The sequence below is a fragment of the Amphiprion ocellaris genome, chromosome 4 (genome assembly GCF_022539595.1).
Source record: "Amphiprion ocellaris isolate individual 3 ecotype Okinawa chromosome 4, ASM2253959v1, whole genome shotgun sequence".
NCBI classification, from domain to species: domain Eukaryota; kingdom Metazoa; phylum Chordata; class Actinopteri; family Pomacentridae; genus Amphiprion; species Amphiprion ocellaris.
Window position 1 is genome coordinate 27,271,967 of NC_072769.1, and position 17,576 is coordinate 27,289,542.

Here is a 17,576-nt window from a genome sequence, read left to right on the forward strand (position 1 = left end):
ACTAAAATAAAGTGAATAAAGATCTAATTTTTTGAAAAATTCTTTGTAGAACTATTTATGTCTATAATACGCATTAGTGTGACTGCTTGAGAAAGTAAATTTGCACCGAAAAGCACGGGAATACACAGAAATAACCGTCCAGCTAATTACATTCATACAAGAAAAAAATCAACTCAAAGGGTTTAGCAAACAGCCTGGAAAAATACTACCAAAAGAATTCCCACCATTGTCACAAAATCTAAAAAAAATAATCATAACGCAATCGGTCAAGTTCATCTTTAACTTTTATTGTGCTTTGTTTTTTGGTGAATGAAATAAACTCAAAATACACATGTAGGGAGGTAGAGAGTCAGAGCATGAATCTTCAGTCTTCTTCAGTTACTGGATTATTTACATTATTAACATCACATGTTACAGTTTTTAGTATACCAGTTTATGAGCATGTTTTCCTCCCTAGTGAAGCTATTGTACCCATGTAGTGATTTACTAGATTTTTATCATTTGTATTGTGAATCCCATTTTTGTAATAATTCCACTGTGTAAAATTAAAAAGAGACAAGTCTATGTACTCCAAACTGTACTTAAGTTTTCCCATGACCTCATACTTGTGACTAATCTTTAATCTAGTACTTTTGGGCTCAATTTCAATATTACAACATTTAATTACAAGCAGATGAAGCACTAAAATGTTGTACTTCAGCCTCAAATGTTTCAACACAGTGGCGAGATCCTTAATTTGTGTAGTCATTAAACACCCAAGAGGTCGACTACTAATAAAACACAAAGACATTTTCATCAGGTCAAAACAGTTTAATTTAAAAAAACAAACAAAAAAAAGGAACTAATTCATAAGAACAACTGTCCTCTAATTTGTTCCATTTCTGTCACATTTCACTTTCGCACCAGCACACACACTTTCACTCACTGACACAATGTGGTAGACAGCTACTGCACCTTTGGAACGAAAACATGCAGACTGATTTGTCAATTACTAATAAACAAGTCCTAGATTTACACAGTCCAGTGTAGCAAGAATGAAGAAAGATCTGCTGTAACTTCAAGGACTACATTTGTGATTTCATAAGTTTTAGCTGATTAATCACAAACATTTTACTGTGAACCATCTCCAAAGAGCTTCATGTAGCTAATGGATTTGATTTATTTTTACATTTAGTAGTAACATCAACTGGGACTTTATGAGATTTAACCTTGTTTAGGTGGGTCGTCGATCCAAGAACATTTTGTTGCCTTGACATCAACTTCAAACAAACTATTAGCATGAACTAAACCAACAGTGGCCTTAGAATGAAATTCTAAACATTGAAAAGGGTTAAGAAATGATGGAAACTATACAACTTGCAGTTAATGTGCTAAAACGTGCAAAACTGCTTGTACAGTCCTTCAAAAAGAGCTTACAACTGCCCTCATAGGAATGAAGGTTATTCAATATTTAAGCCTTGAACAGCACACAGGGATGTGAGCACAAAAAAACTGAGAACTTATTATGTGAAGCAAGAGTTCATCTCTATTTACAAATGAATTGGAGGCAGCGAAAACGGCAATTCCTCCTCTACAAAGAAGCAATCACAACCCTGAGTACAGCACTTGTTATTCCTATCATTTATATTCACTGCTGTGATCAGTTATCGTCGAGTCCTTTCCGGTCAGCTCTTGGTCGATGACAACAGTGCAGCACAGCGTCGCTCCCCAGTTTTTCCTGACCCAGAGTCAGCAAAGAGGTTGACATGAAACATTAAAGAGACTTCAGCAGCAGCCGTAATGCTGCAATTCAGGCACAACAAAGTACCATGTGGATCTGGAGAGTTGCACTGACAGTAACGATTAGAGGAACTGCCAGACAGCTCTCCATCAGTGTCACAGATGGTCAAAGACACATTTCAACCATTCCCTTAGTGGTACGTGGAGCAGAGCACCAGCCATTATTTCTAGATACGTCCTCATCTCCTCATTACCAAAGAATGTTTCATCTTTTGCTCATCAAGCTTAGGGAAACCTCTGTTAGCACGGAGCCTCTTCCTCTGCTTTCTCGCTCTTACCCTCTTCCTCCGCATCTTTGTCTTTGTTCTTTTTGTGTTTCTTCTTCTTGTGTTTGTGCTTGTGCTCCTTCTGTTCTCCCTCTTTGTCCTGGCTGCTGTGTTTCTTGTGCTTTTTGTGTTTTTTATGCTTCTTGTGTTTCTTCTTCTTCTTGTCTGACGTGTTGGTGGTGGAGCCATTGTTGTTGCTCGGGGTGGGGCTGTTGGAGAGCTGGCTGAGGGACGGACTGGGGCTGCCGCTCCGCGCTCTCTCTGGCTCTGAGCCTTCACCTTCGCTGTAGTCGGGCACAAACGCCGCCTCGTCCGTCTCACGACCCAAATCCGAACACAAACGCTGTCTCCTTGGCTCCGGGCCACGACTCTCCTCTCGTCCTCCTCCACCTCTGCCTTCTGCTGCCCTCTCCTCCTTCCCTGTCCCTCCTCGCCCTTCCTCTCTTCCTCCACCTCTTCTTTCCTCTTCTCTCGCTGCAGCTCTTCCTTCTTCTCTCACCCCTCTACCCTCCTCCCTTACGATTTTTGTTTTAGTTGGTTTGTCCAAATTTGTCTGTGACATCCTGCCACCCTTATTACTCTCCTCCCTCTGTGTTCTCCCTTTCTTCTCCTCCCTCACCGCTCCTCTCCTCTCCTCCCTCGTAGCATCCCGGCCTTCGCTCCTGGTGGGTTTAAGGGCTTCAGGTTGCCCCTCTCTGCCTCGGCTTCTCTGCAACACTGGTGAGGGCTCCTTGGGTGCACTAACTCCGTTTTCTTGACCTTCTTCGTCATCTTCTCTCTCCCATTTGGAGCGAGGAGGAGGCTGGATGAGCGGCTCCTCCACAACCGGGCTGCGTGGTGGACTGACGCTTGGGCTGCGACCACGGCTGTTCACAGGGCTAGACGGAGGCTGCTCTGCAGGTTTAGAGGATACACTCTTCTGGTCTTTTTCTGGCTCCTGCTTTGTATCTTGATTTGTCCTGCTGTTGAGAAAAACACTTTTTAGGTGACTGGGAAACATGACTAGTTATGTACAAACACAGAAACAGGACTGAGAGGAATTTAAAATATTTTAGTATTAGTAACAAAACTAAACAAAACCCTAGTTTGAATACGGATTTTTAGTTTACTCTGTGGAGCCCGTTTCCTCTTTGCTCATCACCAATTTATCTGCTGCATCTTCCAGATAGATAGATAAAACCTTTATTGAAATTTGCAGTGCAACAGCAGCAAATAGAAGAACAGTTTGAATAAAAAAGATCAGCGGTCTCCAAGCTTTTTTGCACCATGGAGAAGTATGACAATTTTCTACGGAGCTGTCATCACGCACACAACAAATAATAATTGTTGAGGTTTTTCTTATTTAAAAAAAAAAAGTCCGAAAAGAATAAAATTAGTTTTTATTGCCAAATATGTATTTACTTTTTATTCTGTCTCAGCATCGAGTCTCTCACTCTTTTTAAAGAAGCTCTCCCGAGATGTTTGTTTTGCTATTAATTGACAGCTTCATTTAACGGCTGGGCGTAAAACCTGACAAAGTGCGGGAAACAAGCACAAACGGAAGTGACGGGAAGACCATGTATTCAGTTTTCAAAGTAAAACACCAATTCCACTGGAAAAAAAATGTTAAAAATACAATTTTTTTGTTCTTTCTGTGCAGCCTGATACCAAATGACCCACAGCCCGGTGGTTGGGGACCACTGTTCTAGATTAATAAACTGTTTTGGTCTACAAAATATCAAAACATCAAAAAGTGGAGACATCTTAATATTTTTTGGACCATACAAAGAACAGCTGCAACTCTGGACGATTAAAGTAGGAGCAAAGTAACATTTTTGCTAAAGGAATAATTCAAAAGACAAATTATCACACTATTGACAGCAATAACAGCAACACTGGCATAATTTAACTAGTTTAAATACAGAATATAATACAGGAATTGTGCTTCTGACTAGACATCTCATTTAAAACCAGATTTTAGTACTTCAAAAACCAACTCCACACCTTTTCACATATAACCATTATAAATATGATTAAATTCATTTCTTATTGAAAAAAAACTCCAAAGTTAACGTGTATACAACCAACGGTGATTCTCTTGTTTTCCCAAAAGGAAATCTGCAAACACATATCACAGGAATGCAACACCAACAGTCAACAACAAATTCAAAACCATTATTAAAATAATGTAAAAACTCAACGACTCACCTGGTGGAGCTTGTTGTGTGACTTGTGAGAGTCTTTCGACTGATCCGAGGTCTGGTCTTCACAGCCGTCTCCTGACAGTCTTTGCCCCCTGTTGTCAGGGAGGGAGGGACGATTACTTAATTAGACAGATCAAGACAAAATCAAAGTTATCTCTCGCTGCACTCATGCATTACTTCAAATTACCTTCTCTGTGAGCAGCAGCTGGTTTCTCTCCTGAGGGGACACTCCTCTCTGTTCTGTCCTTGGACACACTTCTGGGAAATAAGAGAATATAATTACACACATTAACAACTGTGTTTACAGATAGAACCACTGGACCATCATTCTTTCAGTCATAGAAATAGATGGTGGTTTGACAATCAGTCGAAAAACAAACCTGTCAGATTTAGCAGCTCTTTCTGACTCCTCTCCCCTCTCCTTGGATGATGCACTCTGCTTCTCGTGATGGTCTACCACTCTCCTGCTGATGGCAGACTTCTCTGCGATCGTCATTTTGTCCAGACAGACCGACCTCGCACCTCCACTTCCACCTCCACCACTGGAGCTCTTTCGTTCTGTTTTTCCTGACCTCTCTCCTTCGGTGTCTCTCTCTGCTGAAACTGCTTTCTTCTGCAAGCCAGACCCTGAGACTCTTTCCCTCTCTCGCTCAGAGCCCTGACTTCTTTCCCTGTCTCGGTCTCGTTCTGAACCAGAAGGTCTATCTCGCTCTCGGTCTGCTCCAGAGCTTCTGTCCTGCTCTCTGTCAGAGCAGTGTTGTCTCTCCGTGGCACTGCTTGGTCGCTCTCTGGAGATGCCTCTATCTGCAGACGCCGATCGCTCCTTTCTTCCAGCTCCCTCTACTGTACTACTGGGTCGGTCTCCCTCTGAGCTGCTGGCAGCAGTTGATCGTTCTGAGGTGGAGGTCGTCTTCTCAGGAGCTGCTGGCGTTCTGTCTGAGGCCGCTGTCTCGGTGCTGTCCTTCCTCCCCAGATCTCTGTTCAACTTGATCCTTCTTGGTGGCTTCAACTGCTCGTAAACAGACGCAAAAGAAACAAACATAAAAACCATTAAAAACTCACTAAACACCAAAAAAATCAACATCACTAAAAACAAATCTTAGTTAACCTGATGGCAGCACTACGAAGCAAGTTCAACATATCCAGGTTTTCTTTGTGCAAGTCGGCTCTAAAAACTAACTAAAACTTCAGAGTTAACAGGCTGTCAACTTAGACTTTCTGCTTCAAACTCTGTTGACATAAAGGGAGGAGTTTAACACGTTATTTGATGCTTCTTCCGCACAAAATGAAATGATCGTGTGCAGCTGCATCAGTCAACAGGTTGTGTTAATGGAGAACAATGAGGAATATAAAAATGTGTGACAGTAAAAAGCCGTTACTGGAAATGATGCAAGACAAGAATGCTGGAAGAAAACTGTCAAACTTGCATAATATATTTATTTTACTGATCCATGCAGCTGATTATTTCTAACTGACAGCTGCACAATAAAGTTCTTAAACTTTAAACTTCATATATAAACACAATATTGTGAGGAAGTGCATTTAGGTCTGACACTGTCCCATAATGCAGGAAATTACTTTAATTTATGGCCAAATCAAAGTGAAACTAATGTTACTGATTGAATATTCTCTGCAATAAAGTCAGTAGAATAATCAGTTTTCTAATCTGTGCTCGATCAGCTGCAGAACCAGCAGAATAAACGGACCAAACATATTTATACAATTTCTGCATCACCAGCTAAATACATGTTGGGTTCCCATGGCAACGCGATGCACACAGTATGTGATACTGTAAAAGCTTCATTCAGTGGTTTTAATAATATACAACTCAAGGAGTTTCCACTCAGCTGAGAATCTTTATCGCCCATAAATAATCATCAGGACACGATTTGCTTAAAGGGAGACGTTTTTTACAGTCGATTTAAAACCAAAATCTGAACAAAACCTGGACCAGGTTAGCTCCACAGCATTTGTTACCATGGAGATCTAGCAGGTTAAAAGAGAACCACCTTTGTGATACTGAAAACTCTGACTTTCTGCTCAAACTGCTTCACTAACCCACTAATCTCTGTTCTAAGCAACAGACCTACCTGAATGTCCATCAAAGGTCTAATGGAACCTCGATCTCCGTCTCCCCGGCCCAGGTCCCGGCTCCCCGGCAGAGGACCAGGTCTATCGGAAGGCGCTGGGAGTCTGTGGAGTGGGGGCTGATGAGGCAGGTGTGAGTGGGAGATGGCATCACCTCCGCCTCCCAGCCCGTCGATTCTTCTCAGCTTTCCAGGAGGAGCTCCGAGTATAGAGCGGCCCTCCTCCCCCATCCTCCTCCGACTGTCCACTGGAGATGGAGGTCGGTGGAGGAGTGGGGGGCCGTGTGGATGGGGGATGGCGAGGAGACCACCGCCCTGTGGAAGATCTCTTCTTCCACGTATGTCGTGACTGGATCGAAGGACATCATGGAGAAAGGGATGAGGTGCTGGTGCATTGTGGGAGGACAGTGGGGGGGTCTTCATTGGAGCAGGCCTCACAGTAGAGCTTTTACCCTTTTCCTTTTTTGGGGTAGTTGAGTTGGAGGCATCCTCTGGTTTGGGTTTAACGGTCTTTAACGGTTTAGCAACAGAAGAGGAGGAGGAGGTTGAGGTCGAGTCTTTCTTTTTGGTCACTACTGCTTCTCCAGTCTTTTTCTTCACTTTGTCACTCTTTACACTTTTCACACTCTCCGTCTTGACTTTAGCTTTTACCTTCGGACCCTTCTCTTTCTTTGTTTTATCAGACAGAGTCTTCGATGTTGACTTGGTTGAGGGTTTAACAGGTGCAGCAGCGCTTTTAGAGGCTGGAGCTTTAGAGGCTGTAGTGCCAACTGGAGGCCTTGAGGAGATGGGAGGCGTTTTAGTGTGGGAAGGCATTTCATCCATCGGTTCATCTCTGACAGGAGTAGCGTCACCTCTGTCCACTGACTGTTGTGACGGCTCTGTTTCTTCTCCAGTCTTCTTCTTTTTCACCTTCTTTGTTTTCAAGACTTTGGTGCTGGATTTGGTCCCTGATGAGGAAGATGATGGGGGATGGTGAGGAGGAACTCCTCTCTCATCTCTCCCTCTTCTCCCTCTCCCCTGGGGTGAATAATCTCTGGATAATGGGGACAGTCTGTCCCTCTCTCTGTCTCTGCTGCCATGACCTCTGTGATGCAGTGAGGGATGTTGGTTGTCATAGTCTTTGTAGTACTTGTTGTACCAGTCTGCATACTCCTTCTCCCACTGTCGATACCTCTCTCTTTCCCAGCGCTCATGGCCTCCAGGACTTGGACCCTTCAGTTCATACGGCGCTAACTCCCGAGGTGGTGGCTTTCGTCCACCAGGGCTGCGGCTCCGGTAGCCACCAGGGGAGCGAGACCGCGTCCTCGACCTGTAGGGTCCTGCTCCTTCTGCTCCCTCCCAGGCTCCTCCCCTGTATGAGGGAGGAGAGCGTGGTGAGCCGGAGCGCCGGTACCCGTAAGACCTTGATCGAGAGCGGGACCTTGTCCGTGAGCGTCCGTAGCTGCGTCCATTACGTCTAGAATAAGGGGAACGGGGATAGGAACGGCCATGGGAGCGTGAACGAGACCGGGATCGACTGGGAGAATAAGAGTAAGACCTGGATCTTGATCGTGATCTAGATCTTGACCTTGATCTTGATCTAGAACGAGAGTAAGGAGAGCGGCTGAAAGGAGAACGACTGTATGATGGAGACCTGGAATAGAATGAAACAAGGGAGAAAGACAATTGTACAAAAGATGTAAGAAATGGCTTCAAGTGTTGTGCATATGTAACTGATGTACGAACTGTGATTCATTTTTGAAGTTACCTGGAGTAAGACGGTCTTCGTCTCTTTGGTGCATTTCTATACTTCATAAGCTCTTTGTGGAAGTCTTTAGTAAATTCATCCAGTTTAGATGTAACTCTGTGGATACAAAGATAAAAATACACAATGTTTTTAAGCGTGAAGCCTCAAAAGCTTTTACTGTACTCATCTCCTAATTGTTCATAATCATAACCCTCAATAATATTCACTGTAATTTTTCCCTTGAGCTATAGTAGCCGCTGTAGTTGCTTGAAAACCTAAAAAAAAAAAAACAACTCACTTGTCCTGTCGGTGATGCCTCTGTCTGTAGAAGTCTTCCTTTGAGAGAGGGGGCTGCAAGAGGGACGGCGGAAGTGGGACAAGAGGAGGCTGGGTGCCGGGAGCGACCCAGGGAGGGTTCAGCCCTGGGGGTCCAGGGGCATAAACAGGCTGAGGCTGGTAACTGATGGGAGGTGGAGGGATGAGGCCAGAGCCTGAGGTGTATGGAGGTGGGTAGGGCTGTGGTGGTGGTGGGTACAGGGATGGAGATGGATACACCGGAGGAGCAGGTGCAGGTGGTGGAGCTGTCTGGAGGTGAGTGGAGGGGTGCTCTCCTCTACTTCTGTACCTGGTTTAAGGAGAGGGACACAAAGCTTTATGAGGCCGACACATTACAATGGAAGTGTTTATTAGATGAGATAGTCCCAGAGATGGGTCTTACCAGTGTCTGCCACCTCCTCTGTGAGAGTGGTTGGGCCTTGACTGGTGACCTATAGATCAGAGAGACAGCCTGTTAGTTGCTGAGTGTCTTCTCTTTAAACTCATTAAATCTCCTAAGATAAATGCATTAAGTCTCTGACCTGATGGATGAGGCGGCCTTGCAGGTGGCAGGTGGCCAATGACTGGTAAACTGTAACTCTATGGGAGAAAATACAGCCACAAAAAGCAGCTAGATTCAAGAGAAGTTGCAGATTCTGAGGGATGCATATGTATCAGCTAGAGACAAAGTTCAAAGTCAAAATCAAAGTCAGCTTTATTGTCAATTCTTAATATGTACATGACATACCAAGGATCATAATTAATTACTCTCTCTTCGTGCAACAGTAGACATTAAAGAAATACTAAGAAGGTTCTGATATAAAAAAAACAAATATAAATTTAGAAATATATATTTTTTAAAAAGATTTTTAAAAAACTAAGTAAATTAAGAACTAGAAAGCAAAAATCAGGTAGCAAGCAAAACTAGAACTAAGCAACAACTAACAACTAAGAAAAGCAGAACTGAGTGAAATGAAAACATGATCATGAGATAAAGTGGCATGAAGTGGCACAAAAGTAATGATAATAATAAATATCAATGGTATTTAAAGCTCTTTTAGCCTTAAGGTCCACCCTAAGATTTTAAACACTGAGTTGTTATCTTTACTTTTCATAATGGGATCAAATAGAAATAACCAGTGACACAGGATTATCTGCACAATCACTTACAGAGTGTGCTTTTACAAGTCAATAAGATAGATAGGATAAAGGTGCACAACCTGTGATCCACTCTCTGAGGTTCCCAATGAGTCTGGTGTCACAGTACGTTCTGTATCTGTCTCCCTAAAAAATAAACAGAAAAATCGATTAGTAAAAATGCTGTCACTTTTTGTGTTTTTCCTGACGGTATATGCACTGCATTAGGCTGCACTTACCCCGGTGGGGGAGGTTCATCCTGGCTGCTAGAATGCATCGGAGAATGGGAGTCGACAGCAGGTGCTGGTGCTGGTGAAGCATCTTGTCCTTCAACAGCATCAGCAGCATGAGGAGGAGTAGGACAAGTGACAGCAGCAGAAGTGGATGCAGGAGGTGGAACCTGTGCTTGAGGAGGGGTTGCTGCAGCAGGTACGCTTGTCGGAGGCTGAGTGGCATTGGCCAACAGCGGGTCCTGCTGTCTCGAGTGCAGAGGTCGGACCAACTGTGGGCGCGGTGGAGGTGGGGCGGCATGCTGGACCTGCTTGCGCACATGTTTGGTGTATCCTGTCTCATTCTTAAAGTTGTTCACAGCCTGCATGAAAACAAACAGATGATTCCTCCTTTAAAAAAATCTGCTTATAAAGTCGGCTGAGCTGCAGGCAGCATTTACACAGAGCACAGAGAAGACAAGTGTGGAAACAAATTATGAATCTAAGTAGTAAAATATCTACAGCAGTATGCAGAGCTCCTAATTTTTTTTGTCCAGAAGAGCACCTGTGAGCACCTAGACACATCCTTTTTATTGTAAAATAAAGAGGGGATTTTTAAAAATGATTTGAAGCACAATAGTTTCATCATATTGCACAAAAGAAATTTTTAAGTTCTCTCAACTTCAGCCGTGCTTGTGCTGCTTCCATCCTTTATAGTGCAGTGAAAAATGAGCCCAAAATGAGTAAAAATTTGATATGAGGCCCCCAAAAAACTGTCTGAAGGCTAAAGAACCCCAGTCCCATTTAGAATGCATGCATTTGAAGGGCATACCTGTCGAAGGAACTTGTTTGCAATAAGATTATCTGGTGAAACATCCGACTGCTTGCATGTGTAGCAGATGTGCTCCTCTGAGTCCAACAAAGCAGTCCTGATACCTGAAGACAGACATTCATTACAAACATAATACACATATTTCATGACAAGCATTTCCCCTCAACCTCTTAATCTGTTTCAGTGCACAATTTTCTACTTTTCAACACTGATACTCACACAGACCGAGTGGAAAAATCATCCTAATGCAGCTGTGAAATTAAGAGTTTGAACAACTACTTAAAAATAAAACATGTCCTGGAGCTGGATTACTATAGAGAGGTAACTCCTGGATAAATAATTTATTTCTGTACAATGTTTATACCAAATGAAGGTTTATAACACATAAGTTATATGGGACCTATAAAGGGAGACGGTTATTAATTCTCTGCTGGGGAAAGATTCATTTTACTTTACTGTGCACAGTTAGATTTTTATTACTAATGTGCAATGAGTAAGGACTTACAGTCATCGCAGTAACTGTTCCCACAGCAGGGTATTACTACAGCGTCTGTCATCAGGTCATTGCAGATTGGACACAAGAGTTCATCAGGGATTGGGTCTGTATCATCCTCAGACGATGACTGGTCATGTGGAACAAATGGAGGGCGCTCCTTCTTTCCTTGGGCATATGCCTCCCTATTAATAGAGATTTAATTTTTGAGAAGTATATCCAAAACAAAAAGGAAAGTAGCACCAATAATGTACTTGTGGATACTTATCCTTTAAGAGGACACAGATCAAAATGGTTAATGACAAATATGACACTACTTAATGTGCGATACAAGGCTAGTAAAAAGCGTGTGTTTGTGCGTGTCGTTGGTTGACACCTACGCATCTATAGCAGGTATTGCATATTCTCCAGTGCTGGTTAACATGGCTCCCTTGGTGCCTGGCTCCGCTTTCACCATGAAGCTCTGTGGTATGCCCTTACTAATTCTTACAGGCTTGGGACCCTCCACACTCTTATCCTGCACCTAAAAATTTAAAAAACAAAATGAGCAATCATCATTTAGACTGTGAATAGGGTTACTTACAACAATGTAGTAAATATTAACAAGACAATAAAAAAAAAACCAAAAGCTGTACATTTTAATATTATACTTACCATCAGCAAGGGGCATTGCCGAATGTAGTGACCGGCCTTTCCACAACGATAGCAGGTATAATGAGCAGGCGGAGGTCCAATTGCCTTCTTGGAATAACTAGAGAGACAAGTTGGGTTAAATTTGTTAAACCTATCCACAGCTAGAGAATAATGCTGAGTAAAGATTCATAAGCTTTAAATGCACAGAAGTTTCATCAGAAGACGTGCAGGCGTGTGTGTGTGTGCACTAACTGTATCGGATCATATTCATGGTTCGACTGCGACATCATGGCTTTAATCTTGTCCTCCTCTGATGCATTTGCGTCAACCAGGTTAGGAGTCTAAAACACATAACAGAGAGACAAGAAATAAGAAACGAGGACATCAACCCTCTCAAGAAAAGTAAAAAAAAATACATCCTATCTAGTCAACTTGTGGAAACATTTTCTCCAAGTACAGTTAACAAGCACAGAAGCAGTACCTTGGCGAGTTGGGCGAGTGACAAAGAAGGAGAAGAATCCGTCTGCAGGAGAATCAGAGTACATATATTAACGATGTTAACATGATACCTAAGAGACATACAGTGGAAGATATGAGCCCATATAGTTTCCCACCACATCTGTGTCCAGTCTCTTAAGAGTCTTCGTCTAAGTCTTCACAACAAAATTACGGCCTTTGCTGAGCACTCAGAGTGCAGGATTTAATAATAGAAAAGTGAGCATTTATATCAGGACATGGATTACAAGTCATGTGTGATGTTGATCCTTGTACTGACTCCGTTCTTTAAAAATTAAAAAAACGTTTATTGCTGTCAAAGTCTCATCTAAGCTTGTTTCTTTTCAGAGCTGTTAACATTAAAAAGGTGCTGATTGTTCGGAGAATAAAGGAAAAAAATACCCAAAGATAGAGCTGTGATAAACAAAAAAGAAAAAAAAAGTCCATTCTGAATGTAGTCTGCTCAATTCTAAATTTGTAAATTTATTTGAAAGTTTCTAGAAATCTAGATGACAAATTCATTTATGACTGTCACCGTTTGGAAATCATTCAATGCTACCAAGCTGCAGAAACTTTAAAACAAGTGAAGCGAACTTGTACTCCAACTACTCTTTCACATACACACGTCCAGATCTGCTTATATCCTCAGCCTTTAAGTTCCAACTATGGGAACGTCCAAGACCTTCTGCTTAAACACTTAAAATCTTCTTAACTATTTGGGCTTATCAGCACATTCAAAATATACACTACTGGCATATCCCTCTCTATCCTATACCCTAAAGCTTTTCCTGCAATAGAGAGCAATTTTCTCAAAGGAATACTTGACATTTAATTTTAGTATGCAGTTTCCCTTCACCAGGCCACAGTAATTTAGGGGGTTTTTTTTGCACCGGCTTGTTGAAAGCAGTTGTCATGACTGTTACAAACTCATCAGAAACAGTTCAAGATTGCCTTGTGTAAATTAATGAGCTAGCGTGGAGTGGTGCCAACCCATTTAAAAAGTGCTAGCACTGTAATCTGTCAAATATGTAGAGCTGATAAGACACAAATGTAGAGATCTTTCTTTCAAAAAAAGTGCCTGATGAAGAAAAAGAAAAGTAACAACTGTTGTCAAGTGTTCCTTCAAATGTCTCCATAAAACAGCCCTGCAGCACAACAGGGTGAATGGTGAAAGCAGCAGGAGGGATGTCTTTGTAAAGTAGGTCAGAAGTCAGTGAACCAAGAAAATTAAGTCTCAAGCATGGACCAAAGTCATATTTTACACCAACTGAAAGAAAAAGCTGCTCTGCCTACTTATGAAAAGGTCTGTTATTAAATAAACAAGCGAGCATGATCGGGGTGTGCATCGGGATACACAGGGCTCAGAGGAAACACGGGGTATTGCAGAATGCTGTGGAGGGAACACACAGGGATCTGGTGCAAGCGGTTCTGACACTGAACCACTGAACTTTATTGACAGGTTCTGCAGCTTACAGCTTACAGGACACACTACACCAGCATACTTCTCACTGCAGCAACCATGGAAGGCCTCCAGAGATTGACAGGATACTTCACCGATTATGTGTCCTAGTACTTTGTGATCATGTCACAGCATCTCGCTTATCAAAACTAGCTTCTTACTGATCCCACAAACCACAGTTGTAACAAAACACTTTAAACTGGGACCCGTTTCTTTGCAAAACAGGCACTCAGGAATCTGAATAATTCAGTTTAACTAAGCAGGGTAAATATGTGAGCCTTTACGGTTTAGGGGTTATGTGCAGTCCATACGCAAAGCAGAACAGAACATCTTCATGATGAAATTGTACAAGACAAAACAATTCACATTGGTAACTGTTATTGAACAACAGATCTGAGAATGTCTACCTTTAGCAGAATAAGCGTATGAAATAAAATCCACTGGCAAATCTATTCCACTCACACAATTTTAGTCTTGTAATTGTAATCAAAGTTAATTACAATCAATCCCAGCCACACGTTACTTCTTTGGGTTCTAAACCACATAATAAATAAAATATTTTCACAGAAAATAAATGACAATGGATTATCAGTACAAAAATACCATATTTTCTTTTACAAACCCCTTTAAAATACATTGTCTGGCCTGGAGCAGGCTACAACACCATTTCATTATGAAATACAGTCATTAACAGTTTAAATTATTTCTCAGACAATAATAATGTGGCAACAGTTCAACAGTTGGTCAGTTCAGAGCATTAAAATAAACAGTGATGGCTAGTCTGTTGTTTCTCTTATCAATCTCATCTCGTTCACCCACAATGTACTTTAATCTGCTAGTTTCAAAAAAGAAACAGAAAATCAGTGTTTGCAGAGAAACAACAAACTATTTTATGTGGTGACCCCAGGAAACCCTCCCCCAAAAAGACATCAAATAACATATAGAGGTCGAGATCTCAACACAAATGTAGCTAACACACACAGTGAACAGAAGGTACAACTTGATCTTTGTTGACAGAATGTTCTTGAGAAAGGTGACTAAAGCCAGAAACAGGGGGGCAGAGAGAGAGAGAGGGGTGATGAGAGTGTGTTGTTTTTGGGTTTGTTTTACATACGGGTCTAGAAGATCCAACCACAGCTGTGTCAGAACGATCTCTGAAGAAACAAAGAGAGAAACCATCACTTGCTGACAAACCTCGACAGCCAACTACAAGATCAAGTTTTCAACACTAACAGAATTGCTAAGACCTATACTAGATTACACAAAGTATCATTTAAGCCTTCTGATCTATATTCAAAAGAAATATTATTTGAAATCTAGAGAAAATCTCTATATAACTTTAAATTATTAGTGCTCATACTGCTCAAAAGATGACACAGCATCTAATTTTAAATTTAAAGATACATACACAATGAACGTCCTGCCAGCGGGCTTTACTCCACCAATTGGAGTGCGGCGGACGATCACAGATGAGTGTTTCGGGATGTGGGCTTCATCATCTGTGTACTCTACAAAACAAGACAGACAAATCATAAATCATCATGACACATTAGCAATGTCACCTAAATTTGTTAATCAGAACCAAAAGCATTTATAGAACTTCAATTACCTGTACAACGTAAATTACACATGCATTTTACTGCCAAAGACAACAATTTCTGACCTTTTTGTTAAAATATGAGCAAACCCTGAGATTATGGACAAATTTAGAGCTTGGACGATCTCATAACTTCAACAAAAGCAATGGACATAATAATAAGAACAGCTAATTTGACACACAAAGCAGTTTTAATAATTGTTTTGTTTTATACAATGAATCTTTTTTGAGTGGGCTACACCCATAACAGACTGGGTGGGCAATCCATTACCATTTTCACTTGACATTAAGAGTTTAGACATTTCATAGAAAATCAGGCTCACAAATATGACAGAACTAATCAGCAACTTTTGCAAGTTCAATATAAGTCAACTGTTTGATAGCTATAATAAATTACTGATATACTCGTGAGTGTTGTAATTGGGTTTCCAGTCTTCTGTTTCCATACTGATTTAATACAGGCTAAACAATAATTTGAGAGGAATCAGATTACTCAGCAACTATTAAAATACTGCAGCATCACAGTATATATTCTAAATAAATATCCCCCATTTCTTTGTTTTTTGCCCCTTTAAATCCTTCTGTTAATTGCGAAAATGTCTGCATATCATCCAACGCCCCCAAAATATTGGATTGGACATTTCTCTGGCTTCATGCAGTGTGTCAGCTGATATTGTACCTTCTCGAGTCTGCGCATTGGTGATCTGCAGGTCGCAGTCTGTGGCCTTGAGGCGCTCCCGGGCCATAATCTGCCTCTTAAGCTCGTTGAGGGTGATATGCAGCCCATCGAAAGTGACTGTGTTGTAGTCCAGTTTGGAAGAAAACTTATAGTGAACACACGACATTTTTACAGGTCTAAGTCAAGTTAATCAAGCACAAGGGGGAGAAAAAAAAACACAGGCCTGGTATAACAAAATGAAACAGCGTCAACACTGAACACAGGAGGCTAAATCTGCTGACTTTAATAGGTAAACCCTCTTTATGTTCGCTGAAACACTATGGACAAAGAAAGGACTAAAGTGCTGAGAGGTTCAGCTCCGGATGACGACAGAGTCCTTATGATTGGCAAAGAAAAATATTCGAGGTTTGAGGCCAGAGCGCCATTGAGTGGCGCCGTGTGCCCCGCCAGTCCTTTACAGTCCGATAAAACACAACAAGGTGCCACCAAATCCAAGCGAGTCCATGCAGCACAGTGTTAATCTATCTCATGGAAGCAAACGAGGCCAAGTCCGTCGTGAAATGTCCTTGATGGAACGCCCGGACCGCCGCGCTGCGAGCCGCTAATGTAGCTAGCAGCGGGCCTGGGGTTTCCCGAACATCAGTCCTCACGGTATTGTTTTACCGTTTTAGCAGTTCTCTTTTATTGAGTGTAGACAAACACCGACGAGCTCCACAAAAAGTCCACAAAACTGCGTGGAGTCCACGGGGTTTACTGCCCTCAAAAAATGACTACTCTTGAATCCCTAAGTATTGTGTAAATGTTAAATTAGCTAATGCCAAGGCTAACATGCTACACCTCGAGATTAGCTAACCGTTGCCTCGCTACTCAACACATGAAAATTGCACTGGCCTAACAAAAGCTAACGATGCTATGCTAACAATGATGCCACGTTTAGCTATCGACTAATCTGACCAAATCCACCAGTTACGCAGTCAGAACGCAAAGCTTCCTCCTCGGTCCACGGTAACTCTCCACCACGAAAAACTGAAAGTCGGGTATCCAGTCGAAATCTTCAGTTTAAATCCTTAAAATCCATGTCGATGATCCAGGCTGCTACTCTCCTCGTCGTTTCATCAAAATGGCGCAGGACGGAACCGGAAGTATCGAGGGTTCTACCAAAGAGTATATATGAAGGCAAGAGTTATCTCCAGTTAAAATAATAATAATTTTTAAAAAACAATAAATGTTCTGACTATCTACAGCTAGTACAAATTACAGAGATATGCTATTATTAAGTCAGAAAATGTGCCAATGATAGCTATATTAGTATTTTGGTTAGAGCGTTCCCAAAACTCAATTTAGATGTTTTTTCAACCTAGTTTTCAGTGTTTAATGTCCAAACTTGGCTTCTGTCTAGCACGGCAGGTGTTTACTTTTAATTTTTTTTGTTTCTTCATTTATTTCATGAATACATCACATTCCTATAAAATACATGTCTCATTGCACCAGCCCATCCTATGCTAGCCTTCAAGCAGCCATTAGCAAAACGAGGCTTCACGATGACTTATCTTACTTATCTTAGTTGGCTGCTGCTCTTTGGTTGTTTCCTGGCGTTATGGAGCCTCGCTGAATCTTCGGGGTTTCTTGACGGTGAGACAAGGACAGTGAAATGGAAAACCTAGCTTTTATCGTGTTGAATCA

General features: G+C 41.7%; 1 protein-coding gene across 4 annotated transcripts; it reads right to left on the bottom strand.

The window, feature by feature from the left end:
• Window positions 1-266: 266 nt before the first annotated feature.
• Window positions 267-17,028, bottom strand: LOC111580853 (E3 ubiquitin-protein ligase RBBP6-like). Of its 4 annotated transcripts, none has more exons than XM_023288772.3 (20): window positions 15,894-17,028; window positions 15,026-15,125; window positions 14,732-14,771; window positions 12,145-12,186; window positions 11,916-12,004; window positions 11,685-11,781; window positions 11,411-11,553; window positions 11,043-11,215; window positions 10,538-10,641; window positions 9,736-10,088; window positions 9,580-9,643; window positions 8,902-8,959; window positions 8,763-8,811; window positions 8,343-8,669; window positions 8,066-8,161; window positions 6,319-7,897; window positions 4,609-5,237; window positions 4,416-4,486; window positions 4,233-4,320; window positions 267-3,007 (listed from the first exon to the last, which is right to left on the bottom strand). In XM_023288772.3, exons 1-20 carry the CDS (start codon window positions 16,057-16,059, stop codon window positions 2,020-2,022), a joined length of 5,256 nt encoding a protein of 1,751 aa, XP_023144540.2. In that variant the 5' UTR covers window positions 16,060-17,028; the 3' UTR covers window positions 267-2,019. The 4 variants fall into 4 exon arrangements, with proteins under 4 accessions (XP_023144540.2, XP_035812466.2, XP_023144539.2 ...); XM_035956573.2 differs by having other exon boundaries at window positions 4,416-4,483; window positions 6,319-7,951; XM_023288771.3 differs by having other exon boundaries at window positions 267-3,004; window positions 6,319-7,951.
• Between the last annotated feature and the right edge of the window lie 548 nt (window positions 17,029-17,576).